The 26,839-nt window shown below is 54.5% G+C and overlaps 3 protein-coding genes across 5 annotated transcripts in view; all 3 read left to right on the top strand.

Moving 5' to 3' along the window:
• MRPL20 (mitochondrial ribosomal protein L20) overlaps window positions 1–1,938 on the top strand; it is a 4,466-nt gene extending 2,528 nt beyond the window's left edge. The window contains exons 3-4 of the mRNA XM_007448922.1: window positions 579–656; window positions 1,765–1,938. Coding sequence (XP_007448984.1) covers window positions 579–656; window positions 1,765–1,938 — 252 coding nt within the window. The remainder of the gene's footprint in view (window positions 1–578; window positions 657–1,764) is intronic.
• A 3,197-nt stretch (window positions 1,939–5,135) lies between these two features.
• Window positions 5,136–13,196, top strand: CCNL2 (cyclin L2). Of its 2 annotated transcripts, XM_007448920.1 has the most exons (11): window positions 5,136–5,484; window positions 5,880–5,954; window positions 6,224–6,333; window positions 7,116–7,236; window positions 8,184–8,248; window positions 10,696–10,795; window positions 10,983–11,087; window positions 11,170–11,311; window positions 11,755–11,866; window positions 11,952–12,044; window positions 12,192–13,196. In XM_007448920.1, the coding sequence occupies exons 1-11, from the start codon at window positions 5,185–5,187 to the stop codon at window positions 12,544–12,546; spliced, it is 1,578 nt and encodes a 525-aa protein (XP_007448982.1). In that variant the 5' UTR covers window positions 5,136–5,184; the 3' UTR covers window positions 12,547–13,196. The 2 variants fall into 2 exon arrangements, with proteins under 2 accessions (XP_007448982.1, XP_007448983.1); XM_007448921.1 differs by lacking the exons at window positions 10,696–10,795; window positions 10,983–11,087; window positions 11,170–11,311; ... (1 more) ...; window positions 11,952–12,044; window positions 12,192–13,196 and adding an exon at window positions 8,823–9,338 and having other exon boundaries at window positions 5,158–5,484.
• Window positions 13,197–15,462: 2,266 nt separating this feature from the next.
• Window positions 15,463–16,554, top strand: AURKAIP1 (aurora kinase A interacting protein 1). Of its 2 annotated transcripts, none has more exons than XM_007448918.1 (3): window positions 15,463–15,548; window positions 15,823–16,268; window positions 16,364–16,554. In XM_007448918.1, the coding sequence occupies exons 1-3, from the start codon at window positions 15,497–15,499 to the stop codon at window positions 16,463–16,465; spliced, it is 600 nt and encodes a 199-aa protein (XP_007448980.1). In that variant the 5' UTR covers window positions 15,463–15,496; the 3' UTR covers window positions 16,466–16,554. The 2 variants fall into 2 exon arrangements, with proteins under 2 accessions (XP_007448980.1, XP_007448981.1); XM_007448919.1 differs by having other exon boundaries at window positions 15,497–15,560; window positions 16,364–16,465.
• The last annotated feature ends 10,285 nt before the right edge of the window (window positions 16,555–26,839 follow it).

Here is a 26,839-nt window from a genome sequence, read left to right as displayed (position 1 = left end):
GCCCGGGGAGCCGCTCCTGTGCACGCGGTTCGCGCGCAGCCCCGTGGGCACCGGCTGGGCCCGATGCGGTGCGCGGGTGTCGGGGGCGCGAGGGTGGCAGCGGGTCTGGAGCGGCAGCCTCACACGGAGCCTGTTGGACAGATGCACGCAGAGCTTCCCCAGCCCGGCTTCCCCTGCAGCGCTCAGATCTCTCGCTGCGCCTGGAGCGGACGCCGCTGCCCCGTCAGCCTGGCCCTTCTCGAGGCCCCTGCTTCCTCCCCTCCATGCCTTCACCTCCCTGAAGCTTCCACCTGGACCCTTGCTACGCCCGGAGCTGTGTCTGCCCCACAATCTCTTGCTCATCTTTGTATCCTCCCTCGGCGCCTAAAGATGTGTGTGGAGTTAATGCTTTACAGCCGGCATTTGGATAAAGAGCACCAGCTTTTGCTTACTGTTCTTTATACTTCAGCCTGAATAGGACACTGACTTTTGTATTTGCTCTTACAAAAAAAACCTCTTAGTCCAGTGACAACCTTCGTTGAGAGGTGTGAATGTAACATACAACTGGTTCTTAAGCATCTCTGTGTTTCTCATTTCAGCTCTGGATCAGTCGAGTTACAGCTGCTTCCCAGGAACACGGCCTGAAGTACCCAGCATTCATCCTCAACTTGATTAAGGTATGGTCGAGGATGTGGTCCTGCCGAGATGTTAAATGTCTTCATAACCCGTCCAGTTGCCGCGGTCCCGCAGCGCGGGCAGTGGAATGTTAGCAGCCCAACATTGCTTTTGTTCTTGGAGTGGGGTTCTGGTGGGTTCGGGGACTCACCACACTGGCTCTGCCGGTGCCCCGCTGGTAGCAGAATTGGTAATAGGGTATGTGGCACCAAGACATAAGCCCTGGTGTTGCCCCATCAAGAGAAAAAGGTAGAAAAACTTGGCTTTAACTTTAAAGTTTACTTTCAAAGTTTTTACACTGAAAACATTCTGGTGAGGTAGCAGATCAAGTTGAATCATAGTCAAAAAGGAGGGAAACATCTTGGAGGGAATAAAGCAAGCATGTGCCACAGAATCTTGGTCACTTGCATCTGGTGAGTATGCTATTCCCTCTGCTTTTGTGTGCATTTACGTTTTTTCTTAAAAAGCTAGGGGGAATGGTTCCTTGTGCCAGGCCCTGTGTCTGGCACTTTACAAAGATCCTCGGGGTAAGTGTAGGTGCGACACCTCTGTTTTACTGATGGGAAACTAGGCTCAAAAGGAGAGGGACTCTGCCCCACAGCACAGGGGTCCCAGGTGGTAGAACAGGACTGACTTCTCCTGCACAGCTGCCTTTAACGTCAGGAGACCATCCCCCGTTCTTTCTGCACCCCAGACTCACTGGCACTGTGCATCCATTTTCTGTTGCTTCACCCGATGGATGGCTTTGGCTCTCTCGTGTAATGAGTGCCCGGTTTTGATCTTAATTCCTCTGCTTGTGCCTCACACACCTTTTCTGTGTCTCACTTTTCATCGTTTGTGAAATGGACATTGTGGTTTCCTCTTCCCAGCTGCCTTAAAGGGTACCCCAGGCCAGAAGTCTGTCTGACAGCCCTTGGTTCCCCCCCCCGCCCCCCTTCTCCTCCCGCGTCCTGCTTGAACAGCACTCACCGCTCCCTCTCCCCCACTGGTGCTCAAGTGGCGTGTGCTAAGGTGATTCAAATCACAGGGTGCTTAGCCGTGTTCCAAGTCTTCCTGTGTTTCACTGAAATGTATTTCTGATGCTGATACAGGCTCTAATTTTCTTCCCAGTGCCAGGTGGAGCTCAACAGGAAAGTACTTGCAGATCTAGCCATCTACGAACCAAAGACCTTTAAATCTTTGGCCGCTTTGGCCAAAAGGAGGCGACAGGAAGGATTTGCTGCTGCCTTGGGGGATGGGAAGGAGCCCGAAGGCATTTTTTCCAGGGTGGCACAGCACCTCTGAGGGGGATGCTGACACCCACTGACTGCCCTTTGAGGCTGAGCATCTTAAGAAAAGTTTTTTTCTTCCTCCATGTGATGATTATACTAAAATAGGGACTAAAAGTTATTTGTCAACAATGAGTAAGTTTGACTTGCATTTGTGTTAATTTACATTTCAGTAACAGGCCTGAGAGAAAAGGCCTTATCTTGCCTCTTTTGGCACAGGTTCAGAAATCTCACATGGATTGTGTAAATAAAATCTGTGTGAAATGCAAATTCAACGATTTGCGTTCTTTGTTACAAACACCTTGGGTCGGCCCTGCCTGAGTGCCCATGTGCTGGGTGGTAATTAGGGCAAGGCTTCCCCTAGGAACCCTAGATCCTCCTGCAGGCTGCGGGGTGACCTCCCCCTCCCCCTCCTTGGGTTTCCAGCAGGGACTCCCTGGTGCAGCTCTTCAGCCACTGAGCACCAGCTGGTTTCCCTCACTCCCCAGACCAGCAGGCAGGGTAGCTGTCCAGGTCCTGGGCTCGCCTTAGCCCCCCGCAGGCAGGGTGACCATCAAATCACCTGGGGAGCCTTAATGTAAGAGTCTCGGCCCCTCCCCCAAATACCTGACTTCATTAGTTCTGGAGTCAAGCCCAGAAATCTCCGACAGGGGCCGCCTCACAGCAGGTCTACCAGCCCTGCTTCCCTTACAGCCCTGTCCTCCCCCTCTGACCGCTCCCACGCAGAGGTGTCCACCCTCCTCTGTGGGCTGGAATGGAACTTGTGTGCCCCTCCTGCTCAGGAACAGGGCCTCCCCTTGGCCTTCTCCAGGAGCCTCGTCTGCATTCTGATCCCCTTCCAACTCTGGCCTCCTGTCACTGGGTCTGTGAGCAGCTCTGCCACGCCCTGACAGCTCTCACCAAAGCCGTCTCCTGGTCGCCAAGTCCAAGGGACACAGTCAGCCCTTGCCCCGGAGGACCATGCGCTCCCTTCCCTCCAGGACTCTGCCCTCCTTCCCCTCCCGCACACGCTCTGCTTTAGGAGAGCTCTTCAGGCCCACGAGAGCAGTTGCTGTCTGCTTGCTGATGACCCCTGCGTTTACCTGGCAATGCCTGCCTGGCAATGCCCGCCTGACCGCACTCCGAACCCCCATGCTGGGCCCTGTGGCGATGCCGTCCCCCACCCTTTGCCAGCCCTGCCCTGGAAGTCACCCCCCTCAGACAACACCCATCTCCAGCTCAGTACAGAGCCGGTCAAATCTTTTCACTCTGCCCACTTTCCTCCATCCTCATGCTGGTGAACATCTCTTCCAGCTGCAATTACTGCTCTGGCTTCTTAAGAGGCCCCTCCTCCTGGCCCTTGTCGCTGTGTCCAAACATGGCCACTGGACCAAGCACTTGGAGGCAGGTGCCTGAGTCCTGTTCTGCCATGCTGAGTGCAGTGCCTGACTACGCACCTTGTCAGAAAATGGTTCATATTGAAAACAACAGGGTGGAGGATACAAAGAGCTCTCTGGCGTGGCGGACCAAGTTCTGTGCAAGATGCACTGCTGTGAAGGAGCTGCCTTCTCTTCGTTCATCTTGATAAAGGCAGGTGGGCACGTGGCAGACAACTGTGGGCTGTTCCTGGCACCCCTGCCCTGGCCACAGAACCAGGTTTCCCTTTGTGCTGTGGCTGTGTCCCCAGCTCCAGAGACTGGCCCTGTCTAGAGCCATCAGCTTTTCCCTCTCCTCTGGCCAATCACTGTTAGGGGATGGACAGGCAGCCCAGGCAGGGCCCACGAGAAACAAGTTGTTTCCTGGAGTGTGCTGCTGTGGCCCGCAGAGAGGAAACCTCCCTGAGCTGCCGGCTGGGGTAGGGGAGGTGGGGTACTGTAGCCATGTTGCCCACAGAGGTGAAGACAGGACACTGGCACTTAGTTCGTACAGGTCTGAGCTGCAGGATCAAGTCTCAGCAGGAGTGAAGTCAATGGCAGCCACTGGGTTTGGGCAGGTTTGAGTTGGGTGCAATCACTGGCAGCTCCCAAGTGTTTGAACCTGCCCCCACCGAGGCTCCTACCTTGCAATTTCCTCTCCAACCTGCCCCCCACCCCAAGCTCCCCCTCACCCAGTCTTGCTTTCCCATCATCCTCACACAGGTTCTTTCACTGGTCCTGGTGAAAGTTTGGGATAACTGTTCAGCAACGGATAACTAGATAACTCAGATGCTGTCGCAGCTGAGGCGAGAGCAACACTGCTGTCAGCTGACGTAAAAACCACCAGAAGCTGGCGGTCGCTAATCCCGAGAACGCCTGATACAACAGATGAGGAAATGGAGGGTCATACCCCTGGATGGCTCCCCGCTGTTGTCAGGATAAAGTCCAAGTCCCTTCCCATGGCCCCCGGGGCATCCCAACCTGCTCCTTTCCTCCCAAACCTGGGGGAACTCATGCCTCTTGCAACTTTGTAGCTACTGTGGCTTTGTAGAAACATCGAATTAAACGTTTACAGCTACCCTCTCTCTCCTTTCTGGACTCTGCTCTGAAGGCGAGAACTTTGGGAATCTGGCGTTAATACTTGTACCCCAAAACCTGGACTCAGTAAAGGCTAGAGAGTAATTGACCGCGCCGGCGGCCACAAATTAACTCAGGGAAACAGCATCTCGTTGCTGCTGTGTGTGGGCTGGGGGACAACTTACTAGCACGTGCGCCCATCCTTTCAGGTCGGGGGCCTCGGAATACTCCGACAGCTCCATTCAAGCCCTGGACCACAGGCCCGAAGGACGCAATCCAGGCGGAAGGAGAGCCGCCTCCCGGCCCCGCCGCGCGGGTCCTCGGGGCAGGGGGCGTCCCGCCTGGCCCTGCCCACGCGGGGTCGCCCCCGGGCCCCCCGACACCCCTCAGCACCCGCCGGACCCCTAAGGAGCCTGGGGCTGCGGTGGGAACCTAGAGAGCTCCCGGGTCTTTGCACGGACTGCACGACCGGACCGGGTCGGTTACCCTATAAAACATGCCCGAGACTGGCACCTGCGACTAGTGCTTCCGGGTCGTGACCGAGACCGCGGTCTATCCCGGCGCCGCAGGGCCTCCTGGGTAACGAGCCCACTCCCGCCCGCGCCGGGTTCCGGCGTCCGCCGCGCCGCTGACGGACAGGCGGCCAAGCCAATCGAAGCAAGGGAACGCCGGGTGGCCCGCCGGTCGAACCAATGGCACGCGGCAGGGCGGGGCGGGGCGGTCGCGGCCGTAGTGCGTCGCGGGGAGCCGCCCTGTCGGGAAGGAGCCCAAAAGGGAGTCGGCGGCGCAAAATGGCGGCGGCGACGGCGACGGCGACGGCCGGGGCCGGGGCTCCGGGACCGGCGGCCCCCGCGGCAGCGGCCGGCACGCCGGCCTCCGGGGGCACAGCTCCCGGGTCGCAGGGGGTGCTAATCGGGGACCGGCTATACTCCGGGGTGCTCATCACTCTGGAGAACTGCCTCCTGCCGGACGACAAGCTCCGCTTCACGCCGTCCATGTCGAGTGGCCTCGACACTGACACGGAGACCGACCTCCGCGTGGTGGGCTGCGAGCTCATCCAGGCGGCCGGCATCCTGCTCCGCCTGCCGCAGGTGAGGGAGCGGCCGCGAGCCTTGGGCCGAGGTAACCGCCGCGCTGGCGCCGGGAAGGCTGCCGGCCCCTTTGTTGGCGGGGGGGCCTTATCCGGTGCCCGCTCCGTGTCCCCGCCCGGCACCCGGGCGCAGCGCCGATCCCCTCTTCGGACCCCGACCCCGCTCCTTATTCCCACCTGTCCCCGGGCCCACCGGCCGACCCAGGCCCAGGGAGTCCCCGCTGCCGCCCACCGGAGGTGATGAGGGAGGCGAGGCAGCGGGACGCGAAGAGCCTTTGTGGACGCGGAAGCATTTTAGTTTTTGATTCTTTGTTAGGAGTCTCGTGAAACCTAATAATTTAACTTTGAGACCTTTGAATTGGGTTTTGAAAAGGATGGAACCTTTCTCTTGTGCAGGTTGCCATGGCGACCGGGCAGGTGTTGTTCCAGCGGTTCTTCTATACAAAGTCCTTTGTGAAGCATTCCATGGAGGTGAGGCTTCCTCTCGTCTTTCTTTCCCCCAGAAACGTGTTGACAGGAAACCTGGGTTGGTTGCGTTGCCCGTTGCTCAGAGGAACGAGTACTTGTCTTCCAATGTCAGCGCTGTACTTGGGGGCTTGGGAAGCCCCCTGTACTGCAGAGGGTTTTTTTTCCAAGTGGCCTTTTTCTCAGGGTGCACGGCTCTTAACCGCCGTTCTTCAGCTGTTGGAGACTGTCGTCCTTGGAACAAACATCTCTGTGTTGCATCGCTTACGTTTCAGCACGTGTCAATGGCCTGTGTTCACTTGGCCTCCAAGATAGAAGAGGCTCCAAGACGGATACGGGACGTCATCAATGTGTTTCATCGCCTTCGACACCTGAGAGAGAAAAAGTGAGTCTTTATCAGACCTGTCGTAGATATCCGTCTCTGTTTTCACGGTTATTCAGTTACATTAACGTTTCTGAAACAAGGTTTAGGGGGTGAGGTTTTAAACCTGTGCCCAGGAGGAGGTGTGGTGCCTGTGGCGGGCATGGGGGGTGTACCCAACAGATGCTGTTTAATCAGTGAAGGAACCACAGTCAGGAGGACAGGGCGCTGTGGCTGTAGTTTGGCTGTGGCCTTGGTTTTGTGGTTTGCCCACGTCAGCCTGAATGCTCTAGAACTGGGTTCTCAACCTCAGCACTGTTTACATTTTGGGCTGCATGATTCTTTGCTGTGGGGACTGTCCTGTGCGTTGCAGGATATTTAGAAGCATCCTTGGCCCAGGCTTTCCAATGCTCTAGCTAATGGAGGGCCTTTGTAAAATGCAGCCTTGGCTGTTTAAATGCCATGCTTCTGTTGGTGTTTTGGTCTTCCCTTCATCCTCAATACATGTGCTTGTATCTTGAGGCGGATGGACGACATGTAGCCCTTGGCCCATGAGATAGTGAGACCCTCCACTCTGTTCTGTTGGCGTTTATCATCTGTAAAGAAAACAGGGAGAGGGTCATTGAGGCGGGGTGAGTAGGTCAGCGCTGGGGTTTGAGGAAAACTGTGTGGTTTTGTTAGTTACAGGAAGCAAACTTCCTGACTCTGTATCCTGTTTAGATTGTCACTGTTTGGGGGTAACCGTGGGATTTGATAGGCTTTGTTTTATTTGAGCCTTATGCAGATCGTGTGCTTTGTATTTGTAGAAAACCTGTGCCTCTACTGTTGGATCAAGATTATGTTAACTTAAAGAATCAAATTATAAAGGCAGAAAGGCGAGTTCTCAAAGAGTTGGGTTTCTGCGTCCATGTGAAGCACCCTCACAAGGTGGGTATGAGGCCCAGCTGCCACGTGAGTCCACCAGAGTCATTGCTTCATTCTCACCTAGACTGGAAACTGAAAAGGATTAAATGTGTCCCTGATTTGGTTTTCCAGTTTTTATCTGTAATTGGAAAATAATTGTTTTCTTATTAACCTTCTTGTATCATGTTTATTTTAATAGTATGTTTCTAAAAGTTTTGGAAATTGCATCTTTTAAGTTTGAGCTTTCAGAGATGGTGATGAACTTGTAAAAATGAAATCTGTCAGTTTACTTTTTCTTTCTCAACAGCTGTTTTTCTAAAGCTGCTTTAGTAATAACCTTATTTCCTTTTATGGGGGAATTGGAAGAATTCTGAACCCTTTATTTGGAGATGAACGAAAGCTATTTTGCACTGTGTATCAGTTGAGCATACGATACCATGTATATCTTCTGTGTTACACTCAAACGTGAAGAGTGCTATTTTCATCTCTGTTTCCATCCTTTTTTTACTTGGGGTTTCCTCATATCTTTTCTTGTTTGATTTTCTGGTATTAGTTCAGAATCTCGGTAGATTACTCATCATATGTTTAAGAGCTTTTTCTTCATTTGCTGAAAGTATTTTCACACCACGTTTTGTATACGTTGGTGACTGGGGTACAGAAATGTTCAGGGCAGGCTAATCTCACTGGTGGAAAGTGTGTCGAAAACGAGAATGAGCATCAGCCGTGTTCCGGCCGAGACAGACTGGGGTGCAGCTAGGTCCTCACGCGCGTTTGTGGCACCTGGCTGCAGAAGCAGGGAGCGGGCGCGTCGGCAAGAGCTCCCCTCCAGCTGAGCTGTGCACGGGGCGTGCGACCGGGAGCCACCCCTGGGATCTAGCACGAGGCCCTTATTTGCTGCATGGATGCCCTCAAGATCTGAATTCTGGGTTCTCAAGGTGCTTGATAATAATTGCCTGACCCATATCTTCCAGATAATCGTTATGTACCTTCAGGTGTTAGAGTGTGAGCGTAACCGACACCTGGTCCAGACCTCATGGTGAGTTGGCCTTCCTTGTTTTATGAGACCAGCCAGGGCAGTGCAGAAGTTTGTTGGTTTGAGGCACTTGGGCAGTGGGTAGTCGGTCCCATGACTTGGTTGTGGGCTGGAGTTGTCTGAGTGCCCAGTGTTCCTGCCATGTAAATTCCAGCCAGACTCCCCAGATATCAGGCACTGGTGGAACGGTAAGGTGGCCCGTACCCGCCCTGCCCCCAGAGGAGAGCAGCCACTGGGCTGCCCTTTGGGGGGTATGGACTTGGCACGTCGGGGTCTTTCCCGCAGCTGCCGGTGTGCACTTAGAGGTTCACGGTAGCGTGAACTTGCTTCTGACTGCCTCGGTCAAGGGACTCCTGTGGGAGGAAGAGGGGGTATAAGCCTTCCTACAGTCTGGGGACTGATTTTAACAATGCATCTGCTAGAAGTGAAGCCTGAAGTAACGGTTCAGAGCTGGGTGCTTTCCCACAGAGTGAAGTGTGTAAGGGTCATATTTTTGCTGCCTGAATTGTCTGGTGCTGTGCTGTGTCTAATGGAGAACCTATTTTGACTTTTCTTTTCTGTACTCTTTCAATCAAAGGGTAGCCTCTGAGGGTAAGTGACTAAGACTTCTCCTCTCCTGTCCAAGCGCTTCGGTGCAGGGACAGCGGCCGTCCTCAGCCAATCCAGTGCAGGCTCTCCGCCGAAGGCTGGCTCTAGATGGTGGTATGCGCACGATAGTCTAGTGCTGGCCCACTGCTGCTGTGGTTCTCTGACGATTGTGCTGCTTGTTAATCCTCTGTCGTGCTTGGTAATTGTATTGATTAGAGTTGATAACTGTCTTGACATGAATTTTGTCCATTTGAAACTGCTCTACCTGTGCAATAAAGATGCAGTACCTTTCTCTTAAAAAAAAAAATGGGAAGCTGTGAAAACTGGCTGGTGGGAGTTCAGACAAGTGTGGGGTGGTGTTTTTATTTCTGAAAGTCCTAGAGTTGCTTTTTCAGCACTAAGTGTTGACACAGTCTAGTAAAAGGTGTGCATCTTTAAATCATTCCATGGACACTTTTTATATTGTGACTTATTTCAAAAATAGCAGTTAAGTTTAAATATATGTTTTGAGGATTTCATTTGTTTTTTTTTTAGGACCTAAGAGTAAACGGTTTAATAATATTATCGCTATCTGAGTACTAAAGTTTTTCTTATTAGAACCAAAAAAGTTACTGACGGTTATGTTTATCAAATGTTTGAACCGTTTACTTGCAACTCTCAGGACATGTGGCCTTGGCTCCATCACACAGGCTTTTCCTTGGTCCCCTCTGGGTGCCTGGAGCGAGAGCTTCAGAGCCAGGTGCTGCTAGTGGGCAGATGGAGAATTTATCACTGAGGAATTTCTCCGTGGGTTTGTAGGTCACCTTCTCCAGGATTTTGGGCAGAGATAACCAGGGTGGGGGTTGCATCAGTCAGACCCCAGCACGACTTGGCTCCCCTCTGGATGGAGCCTGGTACCATGGGGGGATGTTACGAGCACTAAATACATGACCTGTGCAACTGTTTTCTTGTGAAATTAGTCTTTTGTTTTTGTAATGTTGATAAAGTTAAGGTGAGATCTGATTTTTGGCCTATTAAATCTTAGAGAAATATATCTAAATGAAAATGTAGCCAATGTCAAAACTCTTTAATTTTTAAAAAAATGCAAATGTTTTGTATTTTTATATCTTCTAAAATGTGATAAAGTTTCTTAAATGTCCTGATTGTGATGAAACTTGTAGTATTTTGTTGCTTTTATCTGATTTTATGAATGTTCATTTTAAGACTCCTTGTTGAAATGGGACAGTTTGGAAACGGTTCTTTGATAAGCCTGAGAAGAGGATTTCCCTTGGGGCACTGAGCCCTCTGCATGATGTTCCCATACACCCAAGGGCGTTTTCCCCCCTTTTCAAGTGGACTCCCCGTGTGGAAGAAGCCACGCCGTGAGCACCTCTCCCCGGAAAAGGAGTGCAAGAGGACGACTTGTCTCAGAAAGGCCCTCGCAGGCTTTGTGCTGAGCCCATTCATTTGAGTTTGCATGTTTCTCTGCACTATGGATTTTGAGCATTTAGGTTTCCTTAATCAGATACGTTGAACTGCCACAGTAGACACCTTTCTGAGGCACTGTGTTTTGCATGAGAGCAGGCCAAAGGTTGAGAGGGAAAAGTAAAGTTAAAGTCGGTTCTCTTTCATAGCAACACGTATTGTCTGACATTCAGCCAGCTTTAAAAAATTTTTTCAGTTATTTCCCTGTCTTCCTGTCGTGTATTCAGAAGAAGCAGCTAGAACGTTTCTCCATGAACTTGTGAGATTCACAGGACTGTCTCGCTCTAAGTCCTGGCAGTAGACTTACTTAGCGGAGCAGTGACTTGACTTAGACAGTGCAGACAGGTGTTGTGGGCATTGCCACGGGTGTTGCAATTCTTCCTGCATCTGCTTTTCAGGAACTACATGAATGACAGCCTTCGCACAGACGTTTTTGTGAGGTTCCAGCCTGAGAGCATCGCCTGTGCCTGCATCTATCTTGCTGCCCGGACGCTGGAGGTCAGTGCTGGGCCACCCCAGGGGATTCACCGACCCCAGTGAACTTCTACGTACTGTGCTTCAAATTATGCTCACTGGAGCCAGTAAAAAGCCTACTTGCTGGTGACCGGCAGGCTTGTTTTTATTGCCCTGAGAATCTTGTCGGCAATGAAGAAAAGTATAACGGTGATTACTTTTGTGTTTACAGATCCCTTTGCCCAATCGTCCCCATTGGTTTCTTTTGTTTGGAGCAACTGAAGAAGAAATTAAAGAAATCTGCCTAAAAATTCTGCAGCTATATACTCGGAAAAAGGTTCTGTGTCTTTTCACGTCACGTGTGCCTCTTTGTTTGACTGGAAGCATCTGGTCTGAATCCTGCACTCTGGCTTTTCTAGGTTGACCTGACCCACCTGGAAGGTGCAGTGGAGAAGCGCAGGTACGCCCTCGACGAGGCAAAGGCACAAGCCAAGGGCCTGTTGCCCGGCGGCACCCAGGTGCTGGACAGCGCGTCGCGGTTCTCACCTGCCCCCAAGCCGGGTGAGCGTCAGGGCGCGCGTGTGCTCCTCTCAGGGGTGGCCCTCTCCTCCAGATTTCTCTTAGAATCACGTCTGCAGCTAGTCTGAGCACTCTGGGGGGCTCCTAGGAAGTCTGTTTCTCTGTTTTCATTAGGAATGGGGTATGGACAGGCTCCTGAAATGGCTGTTTACCCAGCCTAGCCAAATAGCTTGTCTTTGATGAAAATCTCATAAATCTGGAGCAGTAGATCATGTTGTCATATCCTAGAGTTAAGTGTGACGCCCTTACCGGTCCCAGAGGAGCGGGACGGGTGACCTTCCTGCGTCTGGTGGTTCCAAGCCCGGCGGGGAGCAGGGAGTCATGGTCATCAGCGGCAGTCCTGCGGGAGAGGCCCCACCTTGCTTGGCTGACCCGTTTCTCAGCAGAACAGCTGTCGGGTTGTAACTTCTCATACTTGATTCTAGCGGAATCCCCCAAGGAAGGCCAAGGAGACAAGCCTTCCCCACTCTCTGTGAAGAACGCCCGGAGAAAAGTGGAGGGCGTGAAGAGAGCCAAGGCCGACAGCCCGGTGAACGGGTGAGTGTCCGCGTGCCCCGACGGGCCGCTGGGGTTGGCTGCAAAGACGTGGGGTCTGAAACTCTGCTCTCCGCCCTGTTCTCAGCTTGCCGAGGGGGCGAGGGGGTCGGAGTCGGAGTGGGAGTCACGAGCAGAGTTACTCCCGGTCCCCGTCGCCATCCGCATCTCCTAAGAGAAGGTGTGTGCCACTCGGGGTGCTTGGGGCTGCACCTGGCAGGGTGGGTATCTTCCCTGGGAGGTGGTGTGGCCTGTCTTCAGGACAGTTGCTCCTGACCCCAGAGGTGGTCGGGATGGGCGGTCACCCACCCAGTGGTCTCCTTCACAGGAAAAGCGACAGCGGCTCTACATCTGGCGGGTCCAAGTCACAGAGCCGCTCACGGAGCCGGAGTGACTCCCCACCCAGACAGGCCCATCGGAGCGCTCCCTACAAAGGCTCCAAGGTAAGGAGCTACCGGAGGTCCAAGGACTGCAAGTACTCTGCCCAGAAGCCACACAAGTCTCGGAGCCGGAGCTCCTCCCGCTCTCGGAGCCGCTCACGGGAACGGGCGGATAATTCTGGAAAATACAAGAAGAAAAGTCATTACTGTAGAGACCAGCGACGGGAGCGTTCTCGCTCTTACGAGCGAGCGGGCCATCGCTACGAGCGGGACCACCCCGGGCACAGCAGGCACCGGAGGTGAGGGCAGGCTCCCTGAAGGTCTGCCCTTCGGCCCTCGGCATGCTCACCTCGGCCACTGGCCCTGGGGCGTGACTCTTTCTGGAAATGGTTGTTGACTCGGGACTGTGTGATGAATTTGGAGATGGAATGGAGAAGCCAGCAAGCCGCTCTTTAGTGTGGCCCGGGCCCAGCTCACCCCGCCCGCCTCAGCAGCAGCCCTGCTGGTTGCAAAGGTGGGGTGTGCACGTCCCAGTGGCGTGGCTTGGTGCTACGAAGGTTGTCTCTTCACTTCCATACCGATACTCAATTACGTTAAACCAAGAAAATGACTTTTCGAACCTTTGCCTATATTAGGTTGTACTTATGTACGTATTTTGCAATGTTTCACTATGAGAAAGTGGCCTTAACAGCCCCTCACTCTGTCCACGTTGTAAATAAACATGTTTAATACAAGTTAAAGCTATATATGAAAACTCAGAACTTGAATTCTGTCAGCTTAAAACTTGTGTAGAGAATTCTGATTTTTAAAATGTGAAGGTATTTAGATCTGTGTTGAAAGTCGTATATTTTTATCTGTGCAATGCTGAGTGCAGGCCACCAGCTCCTAAATAGAGAAGTTTCCTATATATGCATTTTATGTGGTTAAATAAACACAAGTCTCTCTACTCAGGATATTTGGAACGTTAAAGGATTTGTGGTTTGTCAGCGTGCTTGCTTGCTCCCGTGCACAGCTGGCAGTACCGGTTCTAGTGGTACGTCTGTGCTGCCGTCTCTCATCTCATTAAAGCGTTGGGTTTTGTATTGAGTTTTGTGCACCTGCTCTTCTGTGAGGGTTTGTGAGGAGTCTGAGCTGTCTGCTGCTGGTGGGGTAGAGGGAGGGTCTGAAAAGGACATAATGGTCTGGAGTCCCCTTGTGCCTGAGGGACACTGGTTTGTAATGCGCTTTTGTCAGGTTTTGTCAGGCTGGCGGTAGCCAGGGACAAGGACCCCAGAGGAGCATCACCCCAGTGGGGTCCTCTGTCAGAGTGGGTGGCGGGCGAGGCGACAGGTTGGTGGTGAAGGTGAGCAGGATGGGCGTCGGGCCTGTCTCTGGGTGCTGCGTGTGCTCTGTGCGGATTGAAGGCTGTTGGGCCTGTCCTGTGCCCCGTGTTGGCTCTCCCCAGACCAGCACTGCTGTGCGGGTGGGAGGCGTGGCCTTCCTGGAGCCAGTGGGCCTGGAGAAAGGTGCTTGAAGTCAGAACAGCCAAGAAGGTGTGAAAGCGGCAGGGTCGGCGCCCAGGGTGCAGGTGGCTCACTCTTATGATCAAACCACAAAAGCCTGGGGAGGCCGTGCAGCTGGAGGGAGGGGTGGGCTCCAGGACGTGTTCAGAGACCTTCCGACCTGGGAACTGGAAGCAGTCCCTTGGGCAGAAGGGTGTCCTCTGGTGACTCAGTTACGGAGCTGGGCCGGGAGCTGGGCGTCCACTCCCTGCTTAGCCAGGTTGGGGCCTGGGGGTGTCCAGGCCTGGCCATTTCCTGCCTAAGACTCACTGGAAGACCCTCCTACAGGGCAAGCCTCCCAGTAGCGCCAATGAGACTCCCCACATCCCAGTGCCAGCAGGAGCCCCCGCACGTCCATTCTTGAGATCCTGCCATCCTAGCCAACCTCAGCGAGGACAACGGAGCCTTTCTGGCCTAGATGGGTGAAGTGGTGCCCTCGGAGCCCCCTACCCTGAGGAGCAACGCGGGGTCTTAGCCAAACACCATGCTCCACGGAGGCTGCTTTTGGTTTTCGGACAAAAACTTCCCATGGGCACAGGATGGGAGCTTGTTTGCTTTGAGGAAGGAAAAAACACTCCACCTATGCAAGAACAGTCGTACTATCCATCCCGCGTTAGACGCGGGGCCTCCTCCGCTTATCCAGACTGGCAGAGAGAGGAGGCTGCAAGCCAAAGGGATGGGGCGGCGGGTCCAAGACCCCCGAGTCCTTCCTGACGGCGCCCCGGCTCTCCCCCCAACGCCCGGCACGGCACTCCTGGCGTCCGGGCTGCAGAAGCCCGGGCCGAGCCGCCGTCACCTGTCTGCCAGCTTCCCTCCCATCCTCGGGAGGAGGGCTCGGGGGTGGAGGCCACGCACCGCAGACCCAGCACCTCCGGTTCTTCCCCTCCGGCCCCAGCAGCCGCAGTATCTCAGGCCACTTCCGTCGCCCCCGCAAACCCTATTTCCGTCGACGGGATAACGTCCTTTCCGCAGTCCCGAAACGCCACTTCCGGCCTCCCGGGACAACGGGCCCCTGACCCATCTGGGGGGCGACGGGAGTTTGGGCCACGCAGGCGCAGAGGGGCCCCCGGGGTTGTGGGAAATGTAGTTTTCTAGCCTCCGCAAGGGACAGGCGGAGCCGGCGAGCCGTGGGAGGAGCTGGGGCGGGGCGCGGGGGGCGGCTCCTCCGGCCGGAAACCGTTGCTTTCTGGGCCGGGTGGGACCTGCACCGACGCGGAGCGGGGCGCCGTGGGGCGCTAGGGGGCGCTGGCTGTAGGAACCAGCGGGCGGCCCACGCGGGCTGGGGGCCAGTTTAGGTACGGACCGGAAGTGCCTTAGCGCGGCGGCGGAATGGCCAGCTGAGACTATCGGTTGCGTCTGGGAAGGGTCGGCGTGAGGCCGCGCCCTGCGGGCTCCAGGGACGGCGGAGGCGACCGCGGCCGGCTGGGGCACGGGGCCTAAGACCCGAGCGTCGACACCACCCGCGCGGTGGGCGCCTCGGGGTAAAACTAGGTTCAGGGAGAGTCAATACCTGCCCAGAGTCGCGCAGCTGGGGAGCGGCGGAGGGTTTGAGGGAGGGAGCCGTGCTCGAAGCAGCGTTCTCGTGGTGGGATAGGGTGGTGAGGGAGACGGGGTGCGCGAATCAGGGCGGGACCGGAGTCCCCGGAGTGACCTAGGCGTGCACCTGTGTTCCAGCTCCGCTGAGTGCCTGGGGCCGCCGCCAAGCACAGACCATGTTCATGGTGCGCCTGACTTCCCAGCTGCTCAGGGCTGTTCCCCGGGCAGGTGAGAGGCCCCGTGGGGGCAGATGGGCGGGAGGCGCACCTGGGTTAGGAATGTGGGGTCAGCAGCTCAGTACCCCCCGCTGCTGTGCCTCACCAGCTGGAGGCGGGGCCCGGCCACAAACTACCTCGTAAACGTCCGGATTTCACAGATGGGAAGTCTGGGCCTGAGAATGTCAGCAGGGCTTCAGGAGGTTCTGCTCCCCAGGCCCGGTGGCCTTGCGTAGGTCGTGTAGCCCCACGAGCGGTAACTAACAGTGCCATCTTGTCTCCTGCAGGTTGCAGTGGGCCTTGGCTTGTCTGCGGGGTGTTGGGCAGGCATGCCTGCAGGCCTCGTTACAGCATGCAGCCAATAGGCCCAAGTGGGGTTGCCTCCCTCCCTGACCGGCGGGTCCACATGGAGCTTGAGGAGATGCTGGTCCCCAGGAAGATGTCTGTCAGCCCCCTGGAGAGCTGGCTGACCGTTCGCTACCTCCTGCCCAGACTGGACGCTGGGGCCCCAGGGACTGTGTCTCCAGCCCAAGTCTATGAGTGTCCGCCCAGCCAGGTGGGGGAAGGGGTCGAGCAGGGGGGTAAGGAGGTCTGGGATGCACCCCAGATACAGTGCAAAAACGTGCTCAAGATCCGCCGGCGGAAGATGAATCATCACAAGTACCGCAAGCTGGTCAAGAGGACCCGGTTCCTGCGGCGGAAAGTCAAGGAGGGACGCCTGAAACGGAAGCAGGTGAGCGTGGGCCCTCGGTCCAGAGCTGGGCAGGGTGGTTGAGGTGCGTGGCTGTGCCGCAGACCTGTTGGTGGTCCCTCCCTCTGCCCTCGCAGATGAGGTTCGAGAGAGACCTGAGGCGCATCTGGCTGAAGGCGGGCCTGAAGGAAGCCCCCGCAGGCTGGCAGACCCCCAAGATCTACCTGAAGGGCAAATGAGTCTCGTGTGTCCGTCCCCCAGCCCTGTTACTGCTGATGACCCATTGTAATAAATATTCGGAGAACTTAGCCATCCTTGCTGTCCTGGACCCTCTTCTGCCTGGGGTGAGCTGTCTGGGGGTTGAGGCTGGCGCCAGCGTCTGCTTTTACAAGAGAGACAAGGGCCCTGGCTGGCAGATTGGTGGTCCCTTCCCCGAGCTGGCCCTTGTCCTGGTGCCAGGGCTGCAGGAGTGACAGCCTGGCTGTTCACGAACTGGTGCTGTGGGGACAGCTGAGAAGAGTCCCAGCCCTGCCCCAGAGGAGCACGCAGATGGGAACTGTGCCAAGGGGACCAGCTTGGAGGTTAGGGAGTGCCCCGATGGAGGTGGTGATGTGATTAGGGTACACGGTTGACTCTGTGCAGTCGAAAAACCCGAGCAGAGCTCATAGTCAGCGCTCCTTCTCTGTGGTGCCAGGTTCAACCAACTGTGCATCGTGTGGTGCTGTGAGATCTATTTACTGGGAAAAAAAACATGCGTGTAGCTGGACCCACACAGTTGAGGGGGCAGAGAGGGCCTCACTGGGGAGACGGGGAGGGGAAGCAGGAAAGGACCTCAGAGATGATGGGTGGGGTCTTTCAGGCCCTGCTCCCTGGGCCTCAAGTGCAGTCTCCTGCTCAGCTGCAGCTGGGGACCCGTGGCCTGCTGTGGGCTCCTTGGCCTCTGCCACTTTCTGGGGCCCTGAAGAGGGGTGGCGAAGGGCTCACCAGGAAGTGATGGCCCACTCTGGAAGGTTCAGGGTTGGGCCGGCTGAAGAAGGGGTGCCGTTTATGGAGCTGGGGAAGCCTAGAGTCTTAGTGTGAGTTAGTGGTCCTCAGAAATTCCAGGTTTCTCCTGCGTGGAGGGGAACGTGTTATCGCTAATAGTGGGGGGCTCCTGGGCTTCTGTATCCAGGCTTGGGGGGCTGAACTGCAGGCGGAGGAGCCTGGTCAGAGTCCGTGAGTGCCAAGTCCGGCCCCAGCTCCACCAGGCCTCCCAGCAGGGCCTTGGCCTGCCAGTGACGCCCTTGGCTGACGCCCACGGCCGCTGAGCAGCTGCTCCCGGTGTTTCTTCCAGCCCCCGTGCGGGAGCTGCCCCGTGGCTCACCCCACCCCTCCCTGGCTGAGTCTGGAGACAAAGCTCAGCTGGAGCCACGAGTGCTGGGGATACAACTGGCCGACCTGTGCAGGGGGGTGCAGACCCAGACGCCTGGAGGCTGCCAACTGGCAGAGCGCCACAGGGCCCTGGCACCCGGGTCACCTGCTCCAGCCTCCTCCACCGTGAGGTCGGTGCCAGCTGGGGCGCTCCCAGAAGGCAGGCTGCCCAGTGGTTCCAAGCCACGCGGCCTCACCATTCCTTCACAACAGTGGTCCTTAAGTGGGCATTCGGCCACATCTGGAGGCAGTTTTGGTTGTCACAGTGGGGGTCACAGTTGGTGGAGGCCGGGGATGCTGTGAAATGCCCTACAGTGCACAGGGCAGCCCCTGCCCGAGAGCAGGTAGCCCCGGACATCAGTGGTACCATGGTTGAGGCCCCTGTTCCTGAGGTCACCGATCCTGTCGGGTCAGCTCCTGGGCTGGCCCAGCCCTGCTCTGTCTCCCCAGTCCCTGTCCCTTCCCCTGCCTTGCAGGCCCTGCACCTTGGCAGCCCTCTCCCTGCCCCAGCTCGTGTGTGCAGACCTCATCCTGCCTGTGGCTTGGGTGCCCTGGGCCCCAAGCACGATCTCAGGAGGTGGTTTGGGGGTTTTATTTTTACTCTAGCTCCCCCCGGACCACCAGAGGCTGCTCCCCCACTCCCGACGGGGCCTCCACCCTCCCCCAGCTCCTCCCCGCGGCTCCCGTTCTAGCCCTGGGCACCCCCTGAGGCAGGGCGCAGAGGGAGGGCCCGTGCTGTGTGATGTGGTTCTGGCCTGTGGTCTGTGCTTAGCCCATAGCAGTGCCTAGGGCTTGGGTTCAGCCAGAGGAGGGCCCTAGCGAGGGCTCGAGGTGATGGGGGTGGTCTTGGGCACTGACTGGCGATCTGCCTTTTGGACCCAGTGTGGAGGCGCCTCAGTGAGCTCAGCCGCCGCCCCTTGTCCCTGTGCTCCTCCATGCCTGGGGCACGGCCAGTGTCCTCTGGCCTGGGCGTTCCTGCCCACACAGTGGGCCAAAGAGGGAGCCAGGCGGGCTCAAGCCCTGCGGGAGGATGTGAGGCTGGACGCTGGGCCCTGGGAGGGGCTGGCTGGGGCCCTGCCCCAGTCAGACACGCACATACGTGTGCACCCCCAAACTGCATGCAAACAGCTGTGCTCCCCGCCGTCCGAGGAACCTGCAGGCTGGTGAGGGCGATGGAGGGCCTCGGCGTGGGGCAGAGGTTGGCCTCACTCCCCTGGCCTGGCCACGGCCCGCTGAACTTGCCTGGAAGGATGCTGGAACCTGAGGGGACAGAGGAGGCAGGGAACATTCCTCTCCGGGTCTGAATTTTGGAAAAAGCCGCTGAAGGGCTCTTGAGCTGCAGCCCCAGGATGGGGCAGAGGAGTCCAGACCTGGGTTTGGAGTTAGCCTGAGGGTGGGGGCCAGGGGATGACAGCCCCTGCCGCCTGGCTGGGCAGCCGCAGCCCCTGCTCCCTGTTGGATTCTGTCTAGTGCTGTCCTCAGCCTCACAGGGCACTGCTGGGCCATTTTTGGATGAGCGGGCTGAGCCGTGGCATTGGGTCCCTCACCTGACCTGGGGGTCACACGTCAGCCGAGCAGCAGGGCTGGGGCTCGAGTTCACCCCAGCTGAGACTGCTGCCTCCCAAATTGGAGTTCTCTGTGTGGGGTGTGGGCGGCCTCTGTATTTTGAGGATCCTTCCCGGCTGAGTAGGGAGGGAAGCACCGCAGACTCAGGTGGGGCAGCCCCAGGCCGGCAGCCCCCTTGCCTCAGCTGTGCGGCGGTGGGGCTGTCAGGGCCCCTGAGGCCAAGAGGAGGGGCGGCCTCAACCTGCAGGCTGGGTGGGAGTTGTGATATCTCCGTGGGAGCCTCTGAGCCATGGCCAAGACTCACGATTGGGGTGAGCCAGGTCGCCGGCATTCATCGTGCCTCTGTTGTGTGGAGTGTAGATTGACCCAGTGAATTTGGGAGCACAGGACAGGGGTGACTGCCCTGTGACCTGGCACCCCACACCCTCGCCACCCCAGTGTCGGTGATCTGAGGTGCAGGGGAGGAGGCTGATTCAGCCTGGAGTCCTGCCGAGTGGACCCGGCCACCCCGAGGCCCCTCTGTGGGTGGAGGAGGCCCCAGAGGCCACCAAGGCTGGGGGTCTATCCTGGAGTCCCCAAGGCCTTGGAACACCAAAGCCCTCACGTGAACAGGGTGGGTGGGTCACCCCCAGGTTCTCTGGGGCTCAGACCTGAGTTTCCCTGTGAATCCGGGCAAGGGTACCCTCTCCCGGTCAAGAGGAGCCTGTTCGCTTTGCTTGTTCTTGTTGGTTTTGTTACTTTGTATTTACAGTTGAGTTCTTATTTGTTGATTTGCCGGCCAGTTAGGATTGTACGTGGCTCAGCGTGGAGTTGTCAGCTCCTGCCTCACCTCACCTCACCCACCCCGAGCCTGCGCCAGGGCGGCAACTTCAGCTCCTCTGCTGGCCTCGGCCTCCTCCTGGTGTAGTCTACCACAGTTTAAATGGCCTTACGGCTCAGCAAGCTTGTATCTCCTTTCTCATTCAGCTCTTTATCCTCAAGTCTTGTTTTTTCTTTTGCACGTTTTTCTTTTTTTTTTCTTTTTTTAATTATTTATTTATTTATGGCTGTGTTGGGTCTCCGTTTCTGTGCGAGGGCTTTCTCCAGTTGTGGCGAGCGGTGGCCGCTCTTCATCGCGGTGCGCGGGCCTCTCACTATTGCGGCCTCTCTTGTTGCGGAGCACAGGTTCCAGATGCACAGGCTCAGTAGTCGTGACTCATGGGCCCAGTTGCTCCGCGGCATGTGGGATCTTCCCAGACCAGGGCACGAACCTGTGTCCCCTGCATTGGCAGGCAGATTCTCAACCACTGCACCACCGGGGAAGCCCTGCACGTTTTTCTATGTATCACTAACTCAGCTCCAAACTTGCTGATGGAATTTAAAGCCCCTCACTTCCGTCCAGCTCCTCGAGTGACTCTTGTTCAGGTGGAGCCGCCCTCCTGGTGCCCTGTCGGAGCTGCCCTGGGCCCTTGATGGCACCAGCAGGGTCTCCCTGGGATACCCTTGGCCTCGTCAGCTGGAGCCTCTGTTTCTGGAATGCCGTGTTTTTCTGCCTTGTGGTTTACTTTCTTGTTTTCACAGAGTACATCCTAGAATGGCTTTCTGAGAAAAAGTGCGTCAGAGATAGATTGTAGAATAAGAATTATGTTTTTAAACAATTAGTAATTGACATGTTTGAGTGATTCCTTCCACCACAGGCATTGTGCTAGGTTCTTCACAGGACCTACCTCACAACAAATCTATAATGAACCTTGTTTGACAAGGGAGGACCCTTAAGTACAGAGATGAACTTGCCCACAGTCACATGGCTGCGAAGCCATGATTCAGCGCTATTTGACTCCAAAACTTAATTTTTTAAAAAATAAATTTATTTACTTTTGGCTGCATTGGGTCTTCGTTGCTATGTGCGGGCTTTCTCTAGTTGTGGCAAGCGGGGGCTACTCTTCATTGTGGTGTGTGGGCTTCTCATTGTGGTGGCTTCTCTTGTTGTGGAGCACAGGCTCTAGGCACGCGGGCCTCAGTAATTGTAGCATGCGGGCTCAGTAGTCGTGGCTCGTGGGCTCAGTAGTTGTGGCTCACGGGCTCTAGAGCGCAGGCTCAGTAGTTGTGGCGCATGGGCCTAGCTGCTCCACGGCATGTGGGATCTTCCCAGACCAGGGCTCAAACCTGTGTCCCCTGTCGTGGCACTACATTTTGTTTTCCTCGTGGGTGTCATGTGCTGCCCCTCCTCACTGCCCCTCCTCTGACTCGGTGGCCTGTGAGTTGGGGGACGTGAGTGTCTGTTCACGTGGAGACACTGTCACTGCTTTTCCTTCCCTGTGAGTTTTTTTTTTTTTTTTTTTTTTTTTTTTTTTTAGGTTTATTCTCCCAACTGCTGGGATTGTGACCAGTGGCCAGTCCTGAGCCAGCAGTTCCCGTTGGGGATTCCCTCAACTGAAGAGAACTGCCTTTCTCAAGGAGTTGACCCCCTTTCTGGGTTGACCTTCATCCAACAACTGACTGATGATGGGGGGAGGATGGTGTAAACGCCCAGCCTTCTCATTCCAACGTGGCCAGCTCAAACTTGGGCAACTCTAAAGGAATCACCCCACAGGGTCAGTTGATACCTCTGCTGATACTATATCACAGCCCAACTTCTCCTGCTCAGTCATGCTTCCTTCCTCTCCCTTCCATGATTGTTGCTCCCAAGAACACTCCCCAATAAAACTCCCCCACACTAACGTCTATCTCAGACTCTGCTTTCTGAACACCCAACCTGTGGCAATCTGTGAAATAAATGTGAGATCAAGGAAGGTAATAATCTCACTGCCTTCTTTGATGTGCAAATTATATCTAAAGTACTGTCATACCTGCAGAGTTATGTTCAGTCTTTGGGGCTACATTTTTTTTTTCTTGCGTTATGCGGGCCTCTCACTGTTGTGGCCTCTCCCATTTGCGGAGCACAGGCTCCGGACGCGCAGGCTCAGCGGCCACAGCTCACGGGCCCAGCCGCTCCGCGGCATGTGGGATCCTCCCGAAACGGGGCACGAACCCGCGTCTCCTGCAACGGCAGGCGGACTCTCAAGCACTGCGCCACCAGGGAAGCCCTCCCTGTGAGTTTTTGTCTTCCCTGGAATCAGTAATTGTGTTGGTTTTTTTTCTTTCTTTTCAGTTGCTTTAGTTTTCTGTACCCTCATCACAATTTCAACACCAAGTTCTGAGCCCAACTCCCAGAAACAGCTGAGGTTCATTCCTCTCAGAGTGAAGTCTCTTCCTGGATTTCTTACCTGTCCAGCTGGCTGTTTGCCCATCACATCTGGGCCCAGCTTTCACCCTGGGGATTCTCTCAGACTCTGCTCCCCTGATCCCTCGTCTTCCCTTTTCCTCCCCATTTTTTTTTTTTTTCATTTTTTACTTTTTTTTTCCTTTTTCCTTACCTTACTTTGAAAGAGCACATCCTCCAGTCTCCTGTGGAAAGAAACACAAGAGAAAATTTTGAAACCTTGCAAATCTGGAGACATCTTTATTGGGTCCTGTTTCTTGGTTCACAGTTTGGCTGGATATGGAATTCTAGGTTGGAAATTATTTCCTATAAAACCCCATAGGTGTCACTCTGTTGTCTTCTGGTTCCCAGTGTTGCTGTTGAGAAAACTGAACCCAATTTGAGTCCAGAGCCTTTGTGATTTTCTCTCTCGAATCTCCTCTTTTCCTTCACTGGTGGAGACACTCCCAGTGACATATATACTTTGGTGTGGATCTGTTTTCGCCCCCATGGGAGCCCATTTCAATCTGGAAACTCCTAACCTTCTGGGATTCAGTTTGGGGACGTTTTCTTGAACCGTTTTGTTATCATTTCTTCCACTCTGTTTCTTCTCTTTTTATGAAACGCCTGTTGTTTGGATGACTTTCTCTTCTATATTCTATCTTGTTGGCATATTCAACATTTTCTTCTAATCCATTTAATGAATTTTTTTCATTTCTGTTACCTTCTTAATTTCTAAGAGACTTGATTTTTGAGTGTTTTTAGCGGTGCCCTGTTTATGTTGCATGGGTGTGGTGGCATCTCCTTGGGATGTTAATGCTACATATTTTCTCTGCCCCCCACCTCCAAGTCTAGTTTGTTTCTGCCAAGTGCGTTCCTCTGTTGACTTTGGCCACTGTTTCCCACATCAGTGGGCTTCCTCTGGTGGCACTTGGCTGTGTGCTTATGTTTGAGAGTGAGGTCTACCAACCAAGACCCCCAGAAGTGGCTCTAAGTGCCCTCCCCCACTTCTGGTGGGAGCCAGGGCTCTTTGGAGACATGGCTAGTTCCTGGTAAGGTTGCCAACTTCAGCAAATAAAAATACAGGCCCCTAGTTAAATTTGAATTTCAGATAAACAACAAACAATTTCTCAGTATGTCCTGTGCGTTTTTTACCTGGAAACCCTAACGCCAGACCTGTGGCAGGAAGCGCATGAGAACCTGCCGTGTCTCTTCATGTCAGAGGCCACGGGAGGCGCCAGGAGGGTGCAAAGGGCTTCACTGGCCAAAGATGGGACAATATGAGGGCTGAAGCACACGAAGCGTGTTGAGACCCATCCACTGGGCAGCCATGGAGGATACAGAGGCCCAAGTCCCAGGGTTTCGGCTGAGATTCTATTAGGTTCCTGGGCTGTATGACTGGGTACATTCTCTGAGCACTTTAGTATAACTTCCTGTCTTCCTGGAAACCAAAATAACGTATATTGATTATAAAGCTCCCATGCTGATGGCTTATATAGACTAATGCATCCTTTCATAGATTTAAAATAGAGAACGTTAGATTTCCAGAAAGAGAAAAGGAATTGAACTTCTAATGCTTTAAAAAAAGTCATTTTCTTGCAGAATCCACAGCTAAAAAAAATAAAACCTGGGACAATTGTTCATCGTTGGATAACAAGCAGAGAGATGTGAATTCTGGCAGAGAGCAAATATTGCCAAGGAGACTTTATGTCATATAAACATTAATATTGTTTAAATGTTGGGCTGGAAAATGTGGAGTTTAACAACTAGTATTAGAAAAAGTTCGGGTAATTTTTTTTTTTAAGACTCAATTTTATTTATTTATTTTTGGTTGCGTTGGGTCTTCGTTGCTGCACGCGGGCTTTCTAGTTTCTATTTGTGGTGAGCGGGGGCTACTCTTTGTTGAGGTGCGTGGGCTTCTCATTGCGGTGGCTTTGCTGCGGAGTGTGGGCTCTAGACACGTGAGCTCTACAGTGCAGGCTCAGTAGTTGTGGTGCACGGGCTTAGTTCCTCCGTGGTATGTGGGATCTTCCCAGGCCAGGGCTTGAACCCACGTCCCCTGCATTGGCAGGCGGGTTCTTAACCAACGCGCCACCAGGGAAGTCCCCATCATTCACTTTTTAGCACTTCCTTCCTTTTCGGCAGTCCAGGCTTAACTCGTGTCCCCTCCCGCGCCCTAAGACCAGCCATTTCTCCAAGGAGCCCTGGTTCCTTGTATGGGAAATGGTCTTAGAAACCATTTTGATCTGGAGCTGGGTGTGCTCACTGCTGCTGGGCCTTCTCAGGTGACAGAGCCGACCACGCATCCACACACCTAAAACTGCTGCCACAGGCGTCCGCCTTTATTTGTGTTGCGCTGAACATGAGTTCACAGCAGTGTCTCCAACTGTGATCCTGACCTCGTGGGTCATTCCAGCCCCTCTCTTGCTTTTCCATAACCTGTCACCTAATTGTTTGGTCCACGTGCCCTACGGCAGTATCAGAGCTGATAAACCACAGCCGGTGGGAAACACTCGTGTCAGCTCAAGCACAGCGCTGCATGCAGGCCCCTCTGCCTTTAGTCACAGGCTCTGCTCGCTCCCGAGGCCCTCGGGTTGGTGCTTCCACACCCCTTCAGCGATGCTGCCCCGTTGGTGAGTCAGCCAGATTTCTTGGCCACATTCTGATTACCTGACCACCTAAATGAGTTGTTTAGGCTTTTCTCACATTAAGATTCCCTCTTTGTGCCATGCAGTTCATTGGATTTTGATAAACGCATAGTGCCGTGAATCCCCCTCATGGGGGATCATACAGAACAGTTTCGTTGCTCTGAAAAATCCCCTGTGCACCACCTCTTTATCCCTGCCCCCGGGTTGTGGTTTTAAGGTGCTTGTTATGCAGCAAATACCTGGAGCGTTTCTAAAGATATTGAAATTCACAAAGAGAGCGATTACAGAAATAGTGGGTTACTATCTAAAAATAATCATTCTTTGTCCAAATTACGTCTAATTTGGATGGTAAAGTTAAAACATACGTTGTGTGATATATACAGTTACGTAAACTAAAACTCTCCGTTTAAATTTGTCAATAACTGTGTACTTATAATAAACGTTCATAGATATACCAATATCGTTAAGTGGAGAAAGTGTATATATTATATAATAAAGAGAAAAAGAGTTGTCTTTTACATGCACAGCATATTCTAAACAAAAAGAAAAGCTGTTGTTTCCTCTGCTGGGTCAGGGAGTGCATTTCTCTCCCCCAAGCTTATCCCCATTTGGGCCCTTATCCCCTCAGGTTCCCACCACGACTTGACTCTGTTTTACCAGATGGTCCTTGTTTCTAAGATGGCAGGCGCTGCCAGTAATCATTCAGTGCTGTGCTCGTTTTAGATGCTGTCACCTGGATTGGTTAAAACTCTAGCCAACATGATCATCATGTCTTGTGTGTGGTCAACAGCGACGATGTCCCTGCCCAAAATCCAGGCCTGAGATCCAGACTTGGAAAAACTGACAATGTGTCTTAAACCTCACCTGTCTTTGGGGTTCCCCCAGACCGCCATTGGCAACACAAAGGCCTCCTCCCTTGGATAAAATGAAGAGCAATGCAGGCGATGGAATATATTTATCGCTACCGTATTTAACCACCTCTTCGCAAGTTTGGAAGCCCCCCTGTTTACGAAGCCCGTAATATGGGAAAGTCAGACTATTTATACACAAAAGGAATGTTGTTCTGACTGTGTTGGAGCAACCCTGCGATCTCACGTTGGCGGGAAGCTGCCACGTTCGCGTGTGTGGCGAGGATGGCTCTGGTTGCTGTGCTGTGAGGCCCTCCCCGCCAGTACCTGCAGGTCGGAAGGCTCTGTGAGGTAAACACACTCTCGTGACTGAATCCCGGGGAAGCACGTGGCACCTCAGAAGCGACTCCACTCTCTGGCCTTTGGACATGCTGTGCAGCCGGGCGGCAGTGGTGGCCTCCCGGGGGCTGTCTCCGGGGTCCCTGACTGTTGACGCGACAGGAAACAGCCTCACTAGACAGGCCGACACTTGCCACACTGTCCCCAGGGGCCAGGTCAGGGCCGGGGGCCCCTGTGCACCAGAAGCAGATGACCCAGAACTTGCAGTCTGGCCCGAGTCCACAGGACAGGCAGAGGAGTTGGACGTGTCTCGCTGAGGTGGTGTGGGCATGAGACAGCACAGGCTGTAATGAAGTGTCTGTAAATGGATCTCATTCAACTGGCCCTCAGAGTGCAGGAGAAAATATCACAAGAAACTCTTAATACCGATGTGAAGCCAGTGATTCTTCAGAAAAACTGAAAATTCTGTAGGAAGTGATAGAAGGAAACCACTCAGGACGGTACCCGAGGGGTGGCCCTGGGTCCAGTTGGGACCAGGAAGCTCGGGGAGTCTGGTGGTTGGTTCACCCCCACTCCTCCCAC

The sequence above is a fragment of the Lipotes vexillifer genome, unplaced genomic scaffold, assembly GCF_000442215.2.
Source record: "Lipotes vexillifer unplaced genomic scaffold, Lipotes_vexillifer_v1.1 scaffold835, whole genome shotgun sequence".
Lineage (NCBI taxonomy): Eukaryota > Metazoa > Chordata > Mammalia > Artiodactyla > Lipotidae > Lipotes > Lipotes vexillifer.
Note: the sequence above shows the minus strand (reverse complement) of the source record. Positions and strands in the feature narration are given on the sequence as shown.

What these genes read in the sequence shown, in the direction of transcription:
- CCNL2 (XM_007448920.1), top strand. Translation starts at nt 5,185, where the DNA reads ATGGCGGCGGCGACGGCGACGGCGACGGCCGGGGCCGGGGCTCCGGGA. An exon ending in CGACACCTGAGAGAGAAAAA is followed by an intron (nt 6,334 to 7,115) that starts GTGAGTCTTTAT and finishes TTGTATTTGTAG; the next exon opens with AAAACCTGTGCCTCTACTGT. An exon ending in AGCTATATACTCGGAAAAAG is followed by an intron (nt 11,088 to 11,169) that starts GTTCTGTGTCTT and finishes TGGCTTTTCTAG; the next exon opens with GTTGACCTGACCCACCTGGA.
- AURKAIP1 (XM_007448919.1), top strand. Translation starts at nt 15,497, where the DNA reads ATGTTCATGGTGCGCCTGACTTCCCAGCTGCTCAGGGCTGTTCCCCGG. An exon ending in CCGGGCAGGTGAGAGGCCCC is followed by an intron (nt 15,561 to 15,822) that starts GTGGGGGCAGAT and finishes TGTCTCCTGCAG; the next exon opens with GTTGCAGTGGGCCTTGGCTT. An exon ending in GACGCCTGAAACGGAAGCAG is followed by an intron (nt 16,269 to 16,363) that starts GTGAGCGTGGGC and finishes CTGCCCTCGCAG; the next exon opens with ATGAGGTTCGAGAGAGACCT.